This window comes from Orbilia oligospora (genome assembly GCF_000225545.1).
Source record: "Orbilia oligospora ATCC 24927 unplaced genomic scaffold scaffold00006, whole genome shotgun sequence".
NCBI lineage: Eukaryota > Fungi > Ascomycota > Orbiliomycetes > Orbiliales > Orbiliaceae > Orbilia > Orbilia oligospora.
Window position 1 is genome coordinate 575,931 of NW_011645563.1, and position 18,581 is coordinate 594,511.

The 18,581-nt window shown below is 46.7% G+C and overlaps 5 protein-coding genes across 5 annotated transcripts; 2 read left to right on the top strand and 3 right to left on the bottom strand.

The window, feature by feature from the left end:
- Positions 1-70: 70 nt before the first annotated feature.
- On the top strand, positions 71-1,210 carry AOL_s00006g191 (uncharacterized protein; the record flags this gene model as incomplete). The annotated part of the gene is made up of 3 exons (XM_011119500.1): positions 71-196; positions 260-337; positions 422-1,210. The coding sequence occupies 3 exons, from the start codon at positions 71-73 to the stop codon at positions 1,208-1,210; spliced, it is 993 nt and encodes a 330-aa protein (XP_011117802.1).
- A 698-nt stretch (positions 1,211-1,908) lies between these two features.
- Positions 1,909-4,151, bottom strand: AOL_s00006g192 (uncharacterized protein; the record flags this gene model as incomplete). The annotated part of the gene is made up of 2 exons (XM_011119501.1): positions 1,909-3,530; positions 3,788-4,151. The coding sequence occupies 2 exons, from the start codon at positions 4,149-4,151 to the stop codon at positions 1,909-1,911; spliced, it is 1,986 nt and encodes a 661-aa protein (XP_011117803.1).
- A 1,330-nt stretch (positions 4,152-5,481) lies between these two features.
- AOL_s00006g193 (uncharacterized protein) lies at positions 5,482-6,570 on the bottom strand (the record flags this gene model as incomplete). Its single annotated transcript, XM_011119502.1, has 3 exons — positions 5,482-6,073; positions 6,150-6,340; positions 6,520-6,570. 3 exons carry the CDS (start codon positions 6,568-6,570, stop codon positions 5,482-5,484), a joined length of 834 nt encoding a protein of 277 aa, XP_011117804.1.
- Positions 6,571-8,463: 1,893 nt separating this feature from the next.
- On the top strand, positions 8,464-9,667 carry AOL_s00006g194 (uncharacterized protein; the record flags this gene model as incomplete). Its single annotated transcript, XM_011119503.1, has 4 exons — positions 8,464-8,583; positions 8,670-8,776; positions 8,845-9,511; positions 9,581-9,667. The coding sequence occupies 4 exons, from the start codon at positions 8,464-8,466 to the stop codon at positions 9,665-9,667; spliced, it is 981 nt and encodes a 326-aa protein (XP_011117805.1).
- A 1,628-nt stretch (positions 9,668-11,295) lies between these two features.
- On the bottom strand, positions 11,296-16,723 carry AOL_s00006g195 (uncharacterized protein; the record flags this gene model as incomplete). The annotated part of the gene is made up of 8 exons (XM_011119504.1): positions 11,296-11,646; positions 11,708-13,867; positions 13,926-15,049; positions 15,109-15,385; positions 15,456-15,808; positions 15,972-16,098; positions 16,173-16,202; positions 16,280-16,723. 8 exons carry the CDS (start codon positions 16,721-16,723, stop codon positions 11,296-11,298), a joined length of 4,866 nt encoding a protein of 1,621 aa, XP_011117806.1.
- Positions 16,724-18,581: the final 1,858 nt, after the last annotated feature.

Here is an 18,581-nt window from a genome sequence, read left to right on the forward strand (position 1 = left end):
ACTTCAGCTATACCGATACCCATTTAGAACAGATAAAGATCCATACAAATACAAATAAAAATACACCAACATGCCTTTCCAGACACCTCTCACCAAGGCCCTCGGGATCGCTATTCCCGTCGTTCAGGGAGGAATGCAATGGGTTGGATATGCTGAACTCGCATCTGCCGTCTCGAACGCCGGTGGTCTCGGTATCGTAAGTATTCTGTTACTTAGTTACTTGTAAAAGAGATAAGACGCTAACAGTCAAGTTCCATAGTTGACCGCTCTCACCCAACCAACACCAGAAGACCTGCGGAAGGAGATCCGAAGATGCAAGACCATGACATCTAAGCCCGTAAGCTGACCTACATACATCCTTACTATATAATAATACTAGTAATAGTAGTAATAATAATGTCTGACAAAATTATTCTTACAGTTCGCTGTCAACTTAACCCTCCTCCCCGCCCTTGTCCCTCCAGACTACGGCGCCTACGCCGACGTCATCATCCAAGAAGGAATTAATATCGTTGAAACCGCCGGAAACAACCCAGCACCCATCATCAAAAAGCTCAAAGCAGCCAACGTCATCGTTCTTCACAAATGCACCACCGTCCGTCACGCCCTTTCCGCCCAAAAACTCGGTGTGGATTTCCTCTCCATCGATGGATTCGAATGCGCAGGTCACGTCGGTGAAACAGATATCCCCAATTTCGTGTTACTCCGAAGAGCCGCCCAGGAACTAAAGATCCCCTTCATTGCTTCCGGTGGATTCGCGGACGGAGAGGGTCTTGCTGGAGCTTTGGCTTTGGGTGCTTGTGGTATCAACATGGGAACTCGGTTTATGGCTACAAAGGAGGCTCCTATTCATCAGAATATCAAGGAAGCCATTGTTAAGGCTTCGGAAGAGGATACCGAGTTGTTGTTGAGGAGGTGGAGGAATACCAGCCGATTGTTTAAGAACAAGGTCGCCGTTGAGGCCAAGCAGATCGAGTCTACCAGCACAACTGGTAAGTTCGAGGAAATTGCACATTTGGTCAGCGGTAAGAGGGGAAGAACTGTCTTCATCGACGGTGATGTCGATGCCGGTGTTTGGACCGCCGGTACTTGCATGGGTTTGATCCACGATATCCCATCTTGCGACGAACTACTCAAGAGGATCGAGAAGGAAGGTGAGGAGGCTATCAGGAAACAAAACGAGTTCATCGTTCCATCTTCCAAACTATAAATCACCATATTACATAGATATATACCAGTTCATTTTTTTTAGCAGCTAGTTCATATTTCTAGGTAGCGTCTCGGTTTGCAATTGTATCATATATATTATATAATCCGTGTCTGTTTATAGGCACACTTTCACCATACTTGCACGATTCCCTCGATCAAACAAGACTATCAAACACTAGTAGCATCATAGGAATTCTTTGTGATGGTTCTAAGTTCGAGTTCCAGGATAAAAATACTTCTTATTATTCTGGTTGGTAAAGAAGGCCTGACGCCCAATCTCCGGAAATGAAGAGTAAATCCAGGAGTCCACTTCCATCGTCTATAAACTAATGCCCATACCGAGATGAACCGTAAAAAGAAATAAAAAGATGACCTCAGAATCCCCACAAAACGCCGTATCTATGATACATAAAAGGACGAAGGGAAAGGACGAATTAACATGTATTATACATAGAAGGGAAAGTGAGCGAATAAGTAGTAATAGAATAAAATGAAAACTGAAGAAAACCGAAAGGAAAGGTCAAACTCCGATCCAGTGGGTATCAAAAGTTTCCTAACTTAGGAATAACGCCCGTGATAAATGAAGGTGCTGAATACCAAATACGAAGTATGACAGCCCTTTTTCCTTAGTCTGTCGTTAAACAAAATTATGTTGCTGATAAAAAGAAAAGGTTGAAAGAAGACACATCTCATCAACAATCATGATAATAGATCTTGAATTCGCATCCCTCTCTTCGGGTCAGGAAGTGAAAGTGACTGAGAGCTAACATCCGCCGAAGTTATATCTGTCAAGCTGCTAAAGCTTGTATCCGAACCATGCAACACTATTCTAGAGCTGTCTGCTGGTGGTGACCGCTTCACGCTCCAAGTCTCATCCGCCGATCGCTTCAGAGTTATCATATTCACTCTTGAAACTTTAAGCTTAACTCTTGGAGCGGCTGGTGGAGTTGACATAGCTAATGGTGGTGGTAAAATTTCCGCAGCCGCCTGTGGTTCGGCTTCTTTTTTGACTTTTGCTCGTTGGGTCTTAACTGCCTTGAATGCCTTGGTGAGTGTACCATTTTGTGCGCTCTCAGCCTCTTTCTGGGCCCTGAGTTTCTTCCAGCCTGGCTTTGGACCCGGCTTCTTTCTCATCTTGGCGGGTTCCGTAGTTTCTTTGTTGGCCTTGGGATTCTTTCCATCCTTTCCATCCTTCAGCTTGATTCGCTTGGCAGGTTTGGATTTTGTCGGTGTTGCTGGTGTCTTAGCGGGCCTTGCTTCGGACTTCGACATGATGGCTTTCTTTGGATGCGGTGATGCAGATGGGCTTAACGGCCGGGCTGGTATAACAACCTTCGGTGGTGGCCATGGGATATCAACCGGTCGATTATTCTTCATATTCTCCCAAATCTCCTCGGAGCTAGCGTAAGAGACTGGTGAACTCAAAGGGCTGTCGGATTCACTATCCATAGAAACAGGGGTCGAGACGCCTAACTCCATTCCAGTGCCAGTAATCTTCTTCAAATCTGTATCAGGAGTGAACTGGTCGTGATGTTTGACGTTCGAAAATTTAGCCAGTGTCTCGCAATCTCCCTTGATGATTAGATCGAAAAGTCCCTTCATTTGACCGGTCGCCGGTGGATCATCGCGGTTAATCCAGACCGTTTTCCCTCCCCGAAAATCGCGAATACTAGCACACAGCTCCCTCACCAATCTCTGCACCCCGGGGATCTTCAAGCTTGTCCCCACAACGATCAAACAATCCGGCCGAGCCTTCAAATCCGCAGTCGAAACAGCACCAATGGCATCTTCGTCCGGGTTATGCTCATTGTATAGAACCATCCTCGGTCGAAGTTTCCCTATCCCTTGGGAGCGTTTTCCAGACGCATCCCTTGCCGCCTCCCAATCGACACAATCAGGGCAGTCTGGCGGCTTCGGCCCAACAAAAATCTCCGGTTTGAAGTCCTTGATCGCCCGGCATTTCGTACAATTCATTTTATCCAGTCCACCATGGAGCTGGATAGTCTTCGGCCATGGCCCCTTCCCGTTCAACGGGGTTGTCGTAGCGAGTGGGGCCAGGCCCGTCTCAATGCAGTCGACATTCTGGGTGTATAATCGTAATAGCTTCCCAGAAGCTGCTAGGGAGGCCAGGAGGTGGTGGAACGCCGTGGCCTCGGCGACGTTGGCCATGGCGTGGAGATTTCGGACCATGTCGTGAAAGTCGGATGTTGACTGGTCATCTCTGTATACAGAAGCGTCGAATAGCTGTTTTCCAGACGCTTTTAATTTGTAGTCACTTTTTACGGAAGCGAACAGGCCGTTGGAGCTTCGAAAATCAGGGACTAAGAGAAAAAAGTGAATAACGGTAATGTTAGTTATAGCTTCGATACAATAAGAGGGTACGGAAACAAGCTGTGTTGCTAGGCGTGGTATTTTGGTCAAGTTGCGTTGTAGTGGCGTTGCAACAAAAACAAAAACAACAAAAAAAGAGGACATCACAGCATCAAGAGCAACGACGGGCGGAAGTGGAAGGGAATCAAGAGACAGGGGCAATTGCAAAGGGAAGGAGGGAAGGAGGGAAGGAGGGAAGGGGACATACTTCCGGCACAAACGGAGATCCCAGCTCCTGCAATTACAATTATCTTCTTCTTTTTATTCAATATATCATTCCATGTTGACAATTGTTTTTCAACCAGTTGGGAGACCCCACGGTTGAGGTCGATTCGTTCGGTCAGCCTCTCCTTGGGCGTGGTGTTGCCGCCGGGTTGTTTATGTTTTGCCGTTGCAGACGTTGCAGACGGCTGGCCGGTCGAGCCACCCTCACCACCGACCACTATCTCGACAGCGAAAGTTGTCAACGGCTTAGATGTAGACGGGTCCGGCCGGACGGACGCGGATTCGGGTTCGGGTTCAGGTGAGTGCGACAGTTTCCGTCGCTTGGACGGAGGTTCGTGAGAATCCATGATGGAGGGGCTGGGTGGATGATGATGATGATGATGATGATGATGATGGTGGTGATGATGATGGTGTCGATGGTGATGGTGACGGTGATGGGTTTTGGGGGGGAGGGAAGAAGATGTGGAGACTGGCGGAGAGGGAGAAAAGATGGAGAAATAAAGAGAGAGCGAGAGAGTGAGGGAGAGAGTGAATGAAAGAACAGGTGATCAAGGTTAACTGGGCTGTAACATGACAGGACTGAACAGGCTCTTATTTTCCGAGGATTGCGCTCAGACAGGCTGCTGTTATAGTCCTCTAATCAATCAATCAATCGATTGATTGCCCCGGAATTAGAATCAAAAAGAATTAGAATTCATTCAGAACATTTGCCTATCACAAGCGAGGCCGTCCAATTGAGGCACATTTTTTTGTGCCATTCAAACAAGGTTACTTTGGTTTATAATTAATCCAAATGGCTGGGAGTTTTCTTCTCTTCTCTTCTCTTCTCTCTCTCTATTCTTATACTTCAGAAATCATAATATTCTATTAGCTATTTTCAAGTTATTATACAAACACCTCGACCCCACGTAATTGTAACCATTTCCACTTGACTTGACTACTTGATTATAATTATCTCCAAATTTAGCACACTCGAGTATTCAAGTAGGTCAGAGATATTAAGGGTACATACCTTCATACCTGTATATCGGAATGCTGTTATCATATCATTTTGCATCATCGGATCTCTAACGAATCTGCTGCACTGCAACAGCTTAAACTAATTAGCGATCTTCTCGAATGTGTTGCGGAACGCCAAGCCCGTCGCCAATCGGTTGCATGCCGTTCTATTCCCAAAACGGTTAGCCCCGTCCATCAACGGCAAGACGTCACAGACCTGCGGCTTCACCGTGTACTTCCTTCCATAGTAGGCTGACATACATACACATGTATGTCATGTCGCAGCCCGTTTCACAATGCAGCAAGCATTCAAGCGTTCCGATAGATATTAATGCCTCAAGGTTTGCTGCATAAAATAGACTATTCCCGGCGTTTTTTATGCTCTTTAAATAGTGGCTTTGAAGAAAGGAGGGGGAAAAAAAAGGAAACGCCTGATAGAATAATTATAGTATAACGCCACTATCGATATATTGTGAATAACCATGAATCAACATGTAATACGCCGGCAGGTCCATGCTCTCTCTTCTCAACGAAAAAAAAAAAGGATTACACTATCTTGATATCTTATCCTTATCAATAGGCAAGCTAGTTCTAAAGAACTAGAACTACCCGGACCCATTCGAGAAGTCTTAGAGAACTCCAAAGTCTCTATATCGTCTTTGTATCGGTCGATCAAATCTAGCCCTCCAATTCCTCATCTCTGACACCTTCATCATCATCCCTCATCCTCGGCTCTTGATGTTCACTCCACTGCAAACAATCATCAATATAACTCAAAATCGCCGCCACACTATCCTCATCCCCGGCCTCCAGCTTCAAATAGCTAACCATGCTAAAGTCCTCAATCAAATCCACCACCTTCTCATTCAACTTCCAAAACTTCTCATTTGTATCCTTCCTTGCATCCTCTAAAAGCAAATTCGGATCCGGGTCGACAAATCTCTTCATCTCTCGTTTTGTAATCTGCTTTTTGACCAAATCCATTTTGGAGAGGATGTTGATGTGTGGGATTTCCAACATGATCATGGCCGACATGGCTGATAGTGTTCCAGCGAAGTATTTAGCCCGGTCGACGACGAAGGTCGACTCGATGAGGTATGATGCACAAAGTGAGAAGGAGTGGTGCTGTTGTAAGTGTTTTGTTAAGGTCGGTAACACCGGTATATGCGAATACAATTCGATCTGGCCGGGACAGTCGAAAACCACTAATGACTCTTCATCTCCTTCTCCGAGCTCTTCATCCAACCAATCTAGGTTGTCTAGTAAGAACCTAATTTTTTTAACAAAAACTCATTTTAGCATCCTTCAAGAACATTTCCGCATAAACAATAGCAGGTAAAGCTTACTCAAAGCATGCTATGAGTCCACCATTAGGACCAAGACTCATCTCCTCCATCACATCGTCCAAACTGATCAAATCCTTGATATCTACATCAGGTTCATACTCAAAGTCCTCAGCCGCCGGATCGAGATTGACATATTTGCAGGCTCGTTTCGAATCTCGTAGATATGATATTAAGGCTGAACAGAACGTTGTCTAACCCATCTCGACAGTTAGTAACCATATTTTCTCAAAAAAAAACAAGAAAAATATTGTAGGCAGAACACGTGTGATCTTTCCGGATGCCCAAGGCCCCGGAATTCGAGAAGGAGATAGAGAGAGGGGGAAAGAGACAACCTCAACAGCAAGTAGCAGGAAACTAGGGTAATCCGTACTTTACCACAGCCTGCAGGTCCAAGGACCAGGAGTCCGAAGCGATTCGTCATTGCTTAGAGATTTTGTTTTATCTTCCCTTCTCTTCTTCTTCTTCTTGTCTCCGGTGATCGATCGACGATTAGGATTGTATCGGTGTGTAAAGCTGTGGAACGCAAAAGGTTGGCAGGCGAGAGGCGTCAAAGGTCTACGGCGTGAAAAGGTCCGAACGGCTGGGGTTTCCGAAAAGTGGGGGCAGGTTCTTTTTTCCTTTGGCGATTTGGATTCAGCCGTTCGAAAGAGTCGGAATGGTCTCGATGGCTGACTGGGTTCTGGTGGGTTGAAATGATGAAAGAAGGATGCGAGCAAGCAAGCAAGCTAGGAAAGTTTCTCCTTTGGGACAGACGCTTGAAAACAACGACACCGACAACACATTTTTCTCGTTGTAGACGCTCTCCCTTCAGCATCCTCAATCTCAGTTCATCTTAACCTCGTCATACTTTACTGGGAGGTATATCTACATCATTAAGCACTAATCTCCACGAGACAATCAAATATCAAGGTGAGTACAGCTAAAATGATTATATTAATATACTTGCTAAGAACTTAAATTTACTAACAAGCCCCTATCAAGTGGATTTCCCAGAACCTCACAATGTGGATGTATTCCAATACAATGCAATAAATACCAAGATATCCAAGACCGTCTCCGTCGGATCATATCCCCATTACCGGTTTACCTCCTAGTCCAAGGCCTACTACCTGTGCATCTATGTATGTATGCGTATAAAGCCACGAGTCGTATACGTAGTAGACTATCTATTATACCCCGGTATATCTCAACATACATAGTAAAGATCAAAGACCAGGATGCTGATATCATTCAATCTACGGTACAAATCTACGGACAACCGATCGAACCATGGAAACTTTATATATGCATATAGTATAATATCTTCTAGAAGAAGAAAAAGCGAATCACAAGGACACTCCATGAAAAGAAACCGCCATAAACGGCACCGTCGTCTCATAGTTGCATACAGCCGGCCTCCAGAAAAGACCTCGGGAACTCAACATGCCAGCAGGAATTCAGGGCCGTGGTGCCAAACATCCCTGTTCACACGAAGTCGCTTCCACAGCTCTGATACACAATCCGACAGGGGTTATATCCAACACTCTCTGCCTTGTGGCCTTCTAGCCGCAACACAGAAGGACCAAAAATCCACCCATGAAACCAACAATCCAGGCCGGCCGGGCCCTTTCGTCTCAAGAGTCGCCCTTTTACCATGGGAAGCAACAGACCCCACACCAGAGATTAACGGATGACAGGAACCGCTCTTTTTTGAGGGTTAACTTCCGTATGTTAAGACTTTCCTATTGATCGAATACCTGGTACGTGCGTCCATCAATTGCTTTTTTCTTTCTCTCAATATATGCATCAGTTCAAGAATTGGCGAAACTTCGCCTTTTTTTAGTCAACGTGAACAGCAAGGTTAGCCTAACAGAAACCTTCTGTGGAGACCGCCTTTTCCATGGCACGTTTCAACCACCCTTTCTCTTTTTTTTCCTCCTAACTATCCTTCTGGGATATCATCGACAGGCACAATTATTCCACAAACCATGTCAGCCATGTTTAACTCTATACCGTTCGGCTGTTGTCAGACCGGGACACTAACCCATGGATCCAGGCGAGCGAGTCGAGTCGAGTCGAGTTCTCTCCCCTCAATTTCAATATAAATAGACCCAAGCCCTCCCATGATGAAGTCACTTCTACTCACTTCCTCTCTATCAGCAAGTCCAAAAAAATATATAATCACCCTTTTTACATTCTCTGTATTTTCTAATATCTAATACCAAAAATCTCGATTGATTTGAGATTTATTTTTTGTGGATTTGACATTCACCTTGATAACCCACCCCCCCATAAACGAAATCCCAAAGTCCAAAGGAAAGAAAAAGAAGTCAAGATGTACTCCAAATTCATCCTCCCATCTTTGATGCTCGTAGCACAGGCTCTTGCCCATCAGAATCTACATCAATTCTGGGTTAATGGCGTCACACCGGGTTACCAAGTTGGTATCCGTATGGTATGTTACAATTCATCCAATCCCTCTATTTCACTTGTATAGACGCAAGTATAGAAACTAATCTATACATCCTTATTGTTAAATAGCCTCCTTCGAACAGCCCAGTCACCGACGTAACAAGCGCTGATATCGCCTGCAACGTCAACGGCTCCAATGGTGCGAACGTCGCCGTCATCAACGCCAGCGCCGGAGAGTAAGTCAATCACTTATCCTCCCCATACCCTCCCACAAGTATATATATACTAACAAAAAAAACAACAGCACAATCGAAGTTCAATGGGACACATCCGGCCACCCCGGTCCAATCGTCCACTCCCTCCAAGGACCCCTCTCCTCCGCCAAATCCGCGTCTGGAGTAGGCGACTGGTTCAAAATCCAAGAACAGAACTACGTCAACGGCAAATGGGCCAACGAAGTCATGTTAGCCAACGCCGGAAAATTCTCCTTCAAACTCCCTTCCAACCTCGCCAGCGGAGAATACCTCCTCCGTTCCGAAATGTTGGCCCTTCACGCTTCTCAAACCCTAGACGGCGCTCAATTCTACATCGGATGCATGCAATTGAAGATCACGGGTCCCGGTGGAAATTGCTCTCCAACTTACAAGTTGCCGGGTGCTTATAAGGCTACTGATAACAACATCTACGTTTCTGACTTCTATTACGGATTCGTACCGGAGACTTATAGCGCTCCTGGCCCTGCTGTTGCCACTTGCGTCGGTGGTGGTGGTCAACAGACTACTCTTGCCACTACCACCAGGGCTGCTACCACCGCTGCCACTACCACCAGAGCCTCAAGCACTACTACCACTGTCAGGACTACCACCCCAGCCGCTACCACCCCAGCTACCACCGCCAGAACATCCACTACCACCACAAGAGCCGCAACCACCAGCGCTTCCTCTGGTACTGGAGCACCACTTTACGGACAGGTAAGATACCCCCCCAATACCATATCTCATTATACAAAAATAAAACAGAATACTAACATATCCAAACAGTGCGGAGGCCAAGGCTGGACAGGACCAACCACTTGCGCATCAGGAACTTGCAAACCCTCCAACGAATGGTACTCCCAGTGCCTATAAAAAGACCATTACATCGAATAGATCCTAGATCCACGATGAATTCGGGGAGGCTTTTGTAAATTTTCCTTTTTCTTCTTTCTTTTCTTGTATATATAATTACGCATCTTATACCCTCGCGCTTGAAATTTTGTATGGATTTGTGTATATATAACCATGCATATTACCTTCCTGTGACAAAAAAATTAAAAGCGAGTACTTTGGATTTAAGAAACGTTCTCCTTGGAAGGCTGAGTTCTGAAAAAAAAAAACTTGGCTCTGTAGAGTGACTAATCCACGTAAACATGAGTGGGATTATCACAAACGTGTGAAAGAGGGGTATACCGGGGGTTATATTCCTACTCGGGCCTTGGACCTACGGTATACTCTTATATATATACCATACTACGATAACAGAGCATAGCTAGCCAGTCCATAATATATGTATAGACTCTAGAGTTATTTTGTTATAAAAAGTAAACATGATCAACCCCGCCATCCCTCCATTTCTCTTCTATAGTATTATATAACAGGGTATAGTTTAGGAAAGGGGAAGAAGGAAGTACGAGAAGTAGCTAAACGGTTGGGTTATGGTGGACGATTGTAAAGAATCCGCCAGATGGGCAGAAGAAAGAGTTACTTCAGCAAGGAAAGAAAAAAAAAAGAAACGAAGAGTAGGTAAGGTTATAAGGAGTATAAGAAAACCGAAAGACTGTAAGCAGAGCGTAAAATAGAAGAAACACCAGCCCATTTGATAATAAATGAACAAGAACTAATGTACAAGAGAATAAGAAGTTAATAGTTCATATTAGTAAAGGAAGTAAGATATGTATCGGGCAACAGTATCGGCGATCAACTTTTTGGTTTCCCTTCCCCCCTGGTCCTGCTTGTCCTCCTAGGTGTTCGAAGTCATCGGGTTTGTGAGGTTAGAGGCGTTTGGAGGGGTGATTTCAGATGACAAGATTGGAACGGAGAGAAGGGAAAGCTTTGCAAAACAAGGGATGAAAGTATCTATATGCAGGTGCGAAAACAAAGTGCTTATCCACTTGCAGAAAAAAAAAGAAGAAAGGTAGGTCCCCCATGATTGAATTGGCGATAACGAAGAAAGAAGCATTGTATAAGAAGGAAAAGAAGACGGCAAAAGTGCGAGAAGCAACAGTTTTTTGGTTCTTCGTGGACGCGTTAGAGTAACGTTATTAATAATGAAGTAGGCTATGCAAATGTAATAATACCTCATCTCGATGCCGTAAATAGACGTTCGACGAACAAAACTGAAAAAGCGGAGAGGAGTGATAGGCACTAGGATTGGGGTTTGTTCCTGTGGCTCGAGATGATAAAAGGTGGGAAGCCCGACCTAGTATAAGGGCAAAGATGGCAACAAAGCATAGACTCCCGTGTATAGTAACAGACCATGAGTGCGATAAAAAAACGAAATAGAAAAAAAAAAAAAAAAGTGATTTCTGGCATGATATTTCATAGCCAAAGTAAAACGCATATTTTTTAACGCCGGTCCCCGTATGCACCAGTTGTGGAATAATAGAACGCTCAAATGTTCTTGCAGTAATGTTGTGTGATTTGATGGGAAAGAACGGATTAGAAGGTGTAATGGAGGATTACGAGGGTGAGAGTGACGAATTTGCGTCGTGTCGTGATTATTTTGATACGGAGGCGGTTGGGGTTGCCCCGTCTGCCCCCTGGCCGTCCTTTGCCTTCATCTGAATAATACGTTCCTGGTATTTTTTGTACATTCGTCTGTACGTATCTCCGGGCATTCGCTTTTCGCGGTGTGGCCAGTGATGGGCTACTACTTCCCAAAGCTCCAATTCCAACTGATTCCTAGCAGGACCTGGAGTTCGAGCGCGCATCTCAAGAACATCTCGAATATATTCGCCGGCATCCATGAGTCCTTTCCTTATAGAGATTGCATAGGTCCTGTGCTCTTGCTCATCTCTGTCAAGCTTTTGTAACTTTTGTAGAGTCTCTCTGATGCCCCACATACAATCCTACACGTACGGATTAGCAATTTGCCATCATATAGAGGAGGGCATTCGGTAGAGAACTTACTTCAGCACGTTGTGTGATTGCTCCAACCTTGGGTACAGGTGAGCCGCTTGCTCCATGCGATCCTTTCGATGCCGACCCATTGGGCTCATCGCGCTCGTGCGATTTGCGTTTTACACCGTTCTTCGTAGATCCATTGGCCTTGTGGTGGTGATGGTGATCCTTGGAATGCTTATCGGGATGGGAGGAAGTTCGTTTCTCGTCATCACGTCGCTTCTTGTTCGGAGTCGCGTCGTCTCTAGACACGTCTGACTCTCGTCGGTGCTTTTTAAGAGACGAGCCGGTGTTCTCTTTCTTCCCGTAGTAGTTGAGAATGCCGTTCTTCTGGACTTCTTTCTTATCCGTCTTGCCATTCTTTGGCCGCTTCGAAGGGGACTCGTCACCACCATCGCGATCTGTGATCGGACGCTTCTTAGAGATAGCACCAACAGGCTTATTAATTCCCTTACGACCCTTGCCAGGGATCGGCGAAGCCGAATTACTATTTCGGTTCCCTCTCTGGTACCGGGCAGTAGCAGCAGCCTGCTGTTGGGCGGTCTTCTCTTGCTGATCTTTCAGAAGTCCGAGTAGGTAGTTGGCTCTTCGGCTCAAATGTTCTGCTCCAGGAGACAGTTTGGCCGCGCCACCCTTGACGCGCTCCGCCTTTTTGTCGACTCTGTGCTCTTCCAGAAACATCTTTCCTTGTAGACCGAGTTCAGGATCGTCTCTGATAGGTACCCAATTTTTGTAACCATGACGATCAATACCAAGACACAACATACCATCTTCCTTAGCACCCCATTCGCAGCTCCACTTCTCAGTCTTCACCTTCGCGGTTGCAATTCTAAACTCGAGCGGATCTGGACAGCCAGAGACCGCAGTTCTTAAAACGCGTAAGAAATCTGGAATCTGAGTAACCTTCTCAGCGTTGATGTCCTTGACTCCTTGATATTCGAATAATATGGCCTTCTTATCCTTTCGCGTGGCACCTCCCTCCTTCTGCGCTGTTTCGTGCGTTTTGATGGCTTCCTCACTCAGACGAACAATTTCTTTAATCGTCGACACAACGACCTCACGGTCTCGGTCCTGGAGTTTTGCATCCTTGACAATCTCGGTATATCTGTCATCCATAAGGCCATACCTGATAAAAGCGTTGTACAGGTTTCGGATCTCGCGCTCGAGAAGAGGGCGGGAAGGATCTGGAATCTCGCCTTCTTCATCTGAAGTATCGTCACGGCGCCTGGCCTCGCCACGGCGCTTCTTGGGGGGTCCACGTCTACCGCGAGCGGGAGCCTTCTCAGATCCACTGCTATCGGATTCGTCGATTCCATTCATAGGTCGGCGGATTCTCTTCGCATTCGCTTGGATTTGTTCTTGTAAAAACTCCTCGTCCTGCTTTAACTTATCAGCTGCTCGAAGGGATTCGAGCTGCTCCGGTGGGAGAACACTGTCCCAGTCAACATCAATATCCGTAACCTCAAACTGCTTGAGAAGTTCTTGGAAAGCCTCTCCACCCTCGTTTCTGATCAACGATGCACCTTGTGCATCAGTATCATGATCTTCAGCATGCTGCAAGTAATCCTCAATATCAAGAGTCTCGAGCTTCTTCTGATTCTGCTTTTCTTTGTCACCTTCAAAGATCTTGTGTGCACGGGCAGCAAGGACGTTGGCAAGTTCCGCCTGAGAAAGACTCTTGGTATTTTTCTTCACCTTATCTGTAATGGTGGAATCAGTGATGCCCATGTAAACAGCGTATTCCATAAGCAGTTTAACACGGGCACGTTCGAGAACTTCTTCTTCAATTGTATCTTTCGACACGAACCGATAGATCATGACATGATTCTTCTGTCCGATACGATGAGCACGTGCCATGGCTTGGAGATCAGCCTGTGGGTTCCAGTCGGAGTCAAAGATAATGACGGTATCAGCGCTAGTAAGGTTAATACCCAAACCGCCGGCACGTGTACTAAGCAAGAAGCAGAAGTCTTCACTCCCGGGTGCGTTGTACCGATCGATAGCAGTCTTACGGTTGCTAGCCGAAACGGTTCCATCAATGCGTTGATACGAAAACCCGCGTAGGGTGAGATATTCTTGAAGAAGGTCGAGCATATTGACCATCTGACTGAAGATAAGAACGCGGTGGCCGTCGGCCTTCATCTTCGTAAGAAATCGATCCATCAACACCTATAGAGATGATTAGAAACATTCGCCTCCCTCGGAAACACTAAGGAAAGGGGTTTACCATTTTGCCACTACACATGATCATCGCGTTCAGTCGGTCCGCTTTGGTCTCTAACCCCTTCATTATCTCTTCCTCAGCAGACGGAAACAAGAATGGATGGTTGCTGATCTTCTTCAGCTCCATAACAATATTCAAAAGCGAAACTTTCTGCTTGCTCTTAGCATTAAGGGCACTGTAATTACGAGTGTAGATGTTTTTGTACCACTCGGTTTGGATATCTGACAGCTCGACACGAATAATTTTTTCGGTTTTCTGTGGCAAGGATGCTTCGACATCCTTCTTGACACGACGAAGGATATACGGTTGCAAGGTCTCCTGGAGTTTTTTGATCTCTTGTTCGGCCCCTTCGCTCTGAAGATCAATGTTACGGTCAATATTGATATTGCCGGGGTCCAAGAACTCAAGCAGCGCAACAAGTTCACTAAGATTGTTTTGCAGCGGAGTTCCGGTGATGAGCAGTCTGTCTTCGACCTTGAACTGTTTAAGCGATTCATATAATCGCGACTCGACGTTCTTCAGACGATGGGCTTCATCAACGGCGAGATAGTTCCATCGAATCGACTGCAGGAGCTGGGCATCGTGGTTGACATATTCGTATGTTGTGATCATGACATGGAATTTAGTCTTCTTACGCTTCTCATCCTGAAACATCTCATAGTCCTGGATGATACCACGAGCCTTGTTAGGGCCGTTATAGACGATGAAGTTAAGATCGGGTGCCCACTTTACAAAAGTTTCACACCAAGCAGGAACGGTAGAGAGGGGAACCACGACGAGGAATGGACCATCAATTTCCATCTCGTTCTTCAACCAACTAAGAAACGCAACGGTTTGGACGGTTTTACCCAAGCCCATTTCGTCCGCCAGGATACTATTCCGATGGACGGACCAATTATATCGAAGCCAGTTGACACCCTTCATCTGAAAATCACGTAGCTCGCCGTACTGTATGTAATCGGGTTGCTTAGACCACAGCTTGTACTTCTTACGATCCTTGACCGGAGTGACTGCGTAGTTGCGTGCAGATCTAGTTCGCTTGCGGAATTGTGAAATTTCTGTGGGGGCTACAGGCCCTAAGAATGATTCGGTTTCCCATGTGCAGTGCTCGTACGTCAAGCTTCGCCCTGCAGAGGTCATTAGCCAGAAGAAAATATTAGGTTAATAGAGACGAGGTGACACGTACACTTTACGAGGTACTCGAGTGGTTCGTCGTCCTGACCGCCCCTGGAGGCAACGACACGTTCGACCCCTCTTGCTTCAAGGGCAGCCTCAACCTGTCGTTCCCGTTCGAGGGTCAGACGTTCGAGATCTTCTCGTGTGGTCTCCGGATCACTACGCTTGGCGATCTCCTTCTTGAGCTTCGCCATGTAATTGGTGAGCTTTCGGATATACTTTTTGTGGGTGAGTTCCGATGTTTGCTCCCAAGTAGCATGGATATGGGCCTGTTCCGTCCATTTGATCTAGAAAAGATATGTTAGCGAATACCAAGGATAGGGACGGGAGCGATGATGGTGAGATGGAGGAACATACGAGGAACTCTAGGTGTTCCTTGCTGCCGGCGTATTCCTCAGGGTCGAAACCCTCTTTTACGCGATGGTCGAGGATGACGTCAATGTTTGGGGTGGTATCTTCTTCCACCCACTCGGCATATTGGGCCTGCTCGTCGTCGGTGATCCTGAAGTCGTCCGAGTCGTCGGCGTCCTCATTGTAATTGAGGACTTTGGTCGCGGCCCTCGTTGGCACGCGAACCTCGTGTTCGACGACGGGGTTTAACCGACGCTTCTTGCGTCGGGCCGACTTCTTATTGCTATAGAAGTCGGAGTCACCTCCGTCGTCACTGGACTCGGCGGAGACACGGGGAGTGGTGACCTTAGAGGTCGCGGCTATTAAGAATGGCATTAGCACAGGCATGAGAAGAGGATATGGGATGATGAGTGAGGATGGTGTGTGTTGTTGGTGGAAAGGAGGGAAGGAAGGAAGGAAGGAAGGTAGGTAGGTAGGTAGGTATCTAGGTAGGTAGGTAGGTGTAGGTAAGAGAGTACTAACCCTTAGTCGGCCGCGACGACTTCGGCTTCGACCTCTTTCGAGGTCTGACGTCCGAGTCATCACTCGGAACGTCATCGTCCTCCTCCTCCTGGTCCTCCTCCCCCTCGTCATCCTCAGAGGATAAGATCTAATAGCTGCTGTTAGCCCTTTGACTGCCATTGTAGAAGTATGAGGGATATATGAGGGGGGGGGTTAACGTACTATCCTCTTATTGCGAGCGACGGGCCGGGACTACTCGAATGGTTAGCAAGAAGAGATATCTCCAATTGTAAGCATGGCGGGCAAAGAGATGGAGGGAGAACACATACGCTCCGACGCAGGCCCCAAAGCTCTGGATTCTGGGAGTAGTCCTCCGCAGCAGAGTCCTTGGGCTTCTTGAGTTTTGCGAGCCGCCTCCCGGCCGGCTCGGGACTGCTGATTATCTCCAGCACGTCCTCCTCCTCCTCTCCTTCTGCATCCTCTGATGCATTGCCGGCGTCGAAGTCATCGTCGCCATTCTCGCTTCGCTCCTGTTCGGAGCTGGACTCGGAGTCGGTCATCACGGGTTCCTCGTGGTCCATTGGCGAATCATCCTCCTCGCTCGCCGAAGCAGGCGAGGAGGAGGCCGCCGCAGCGACCCCGAGGTCCGTGAGATCGCTGGCCGAGGGCGATTCCACCTTTTCGGGCGAGTTGCCCTCTACGGAGACATCGGGTGTGTATGTACTGTGTATGGGGGGTAGACGCGAGACGTCCGACACAGTGGCGGACGTCATCTTTGTACTAGAATGAATCCAAGAGTGAAGATGTTAGCAAAAGTGAAGATACGAAGGCATTGAGGTACAAAATAGCATCAAGAAGCCAATCCCCCGAGAGCCCCGGAGGAGGCGACCCAGATGGACAATAAGCGACCGATAGAACGACGGATTCAAGACCGGTTACAGGCATCAGAAGGGGTCTCGAGACCTCGAAGTCTCAAAAAATTGGACGGGCAGGGTTAGGTGGGACGGACGACGACGACGGGTGTGATTTTAGAGCCAGTTTTTGCAGCAGCGAGTCGGACGTTGAAGGGAGGGATTTAGGAAGAATAGGAGAATAAGAAGGGGTGAAATAGACAGCTGAAGAGCCAGAAATCAGCTTTGGAGATGATACTCGATGGAGATGGATGGGTGTGGCGGACGACCAGCCCGGAGAGAGACTCGATATATTTCTGTGGGTTACATATATATTTGTACATATAGGGAATCCTCCGAACGTGTCTCGCAGGCAGGACGCAAAGCAACCTCCAAAGAACAAGCAGCACCGAGGCCGAATGGAATAATGAAAACAATGAAATAGAGTGAAAGAACATACTGTGATGATGTGGAGAGTCCAGGTCGTCGGATCCTAATGACCTCTGGGGGAAAATATGATGGGGGGGAGATGGCAGGCAGGTGAGTGAGTGGTGTGTTGGAAAGAGAAGAAAAAGGCCTTGAACGGGGCGGGAAGAAAGAAAAGAGGAACAGGAACAAGAACCAGAAGAGGTTCCGGGGCAGGGACAAGCCAACGGCCGGAATTAATTCTTTCGGTGCCCATCAGCCAAACAGCCAGCGAGCAAGCAAAGCCAGCCAGCCAGCACCAGCAGTTACCATAAACCAGCAATTTGGCATATAGGCAGCTAAATAAATAGCAACCAGCAACCAGCTAACAAGAAGCAAGAAGCAAGAAGCAGCATGCAGCAGTATGCAGCTAGCTGTTATATGACAGCAATTGCAGGAGAACTAACTATAGGATGTGGTAAGAAGAATTGTGAGTAACTTACTTGTGACGGGTGAAGGGATATCGATGACGATGATGATGATGCTGATAGTCGTGATGATGGAGATGGTGATGGTGATGTGAAGAGGAAGAGGTGAGGTGATGTGAGGTGAAGAGGGAAGGGAAGAGAAGAGAAGAGAGAAGAGGTGAGGCTGTCAAGAAGGATAGGACAGACAGACAGACAGCACCGCACGACAGCACAGGACAGCACAGGACAGCAGGACAGCAACAGGGACCGAAGGGAGTAGAGGTGGAAGAAGTCGTGTGCCCGACGATGAGGATCTACACCCCAACACAAACCACAACCATCCACTACGTTTCCCTCGATGAAGCTGTAGACACCCGGAATCTCGCATCTACGAGACTTCACTAATATATACCGAATATCACCCAAAACACAAAAACTTCAAATACCTTAAATACCTTAAATACTTTGTATAGTATTTTCTACAAATTCTAATCGCTATGATAGAATCTATCAAAGTATAAAATAATATAAAATAAAATATTTCTATAATAGGTATAAATAGCTTTATACTCCAGCCTTACAGGGCATCCCTAGGGCTATTTGCAATCTGTAGATCCAAATTCGAATATATATTCAAAAACCCTCCTCGTAATTGTAACATAGTGAAGCGAAAAAAAAGAGAGAAACAAGGAAAGGAAGGAACGGAAACAAAAAAAAAAAAAAAAAAAAAAAAAGGTTGGATCGCCCGTCGGCGCCTCACATGGACCGCCTCATGGTAGTTAATTCTGTCCCAATCCGGACTTCTACTCCTTCCTCTTCCCTGCCCCAGTTATCCTTCCTGGCTAGTGAATCATATACAGGTGACTGGT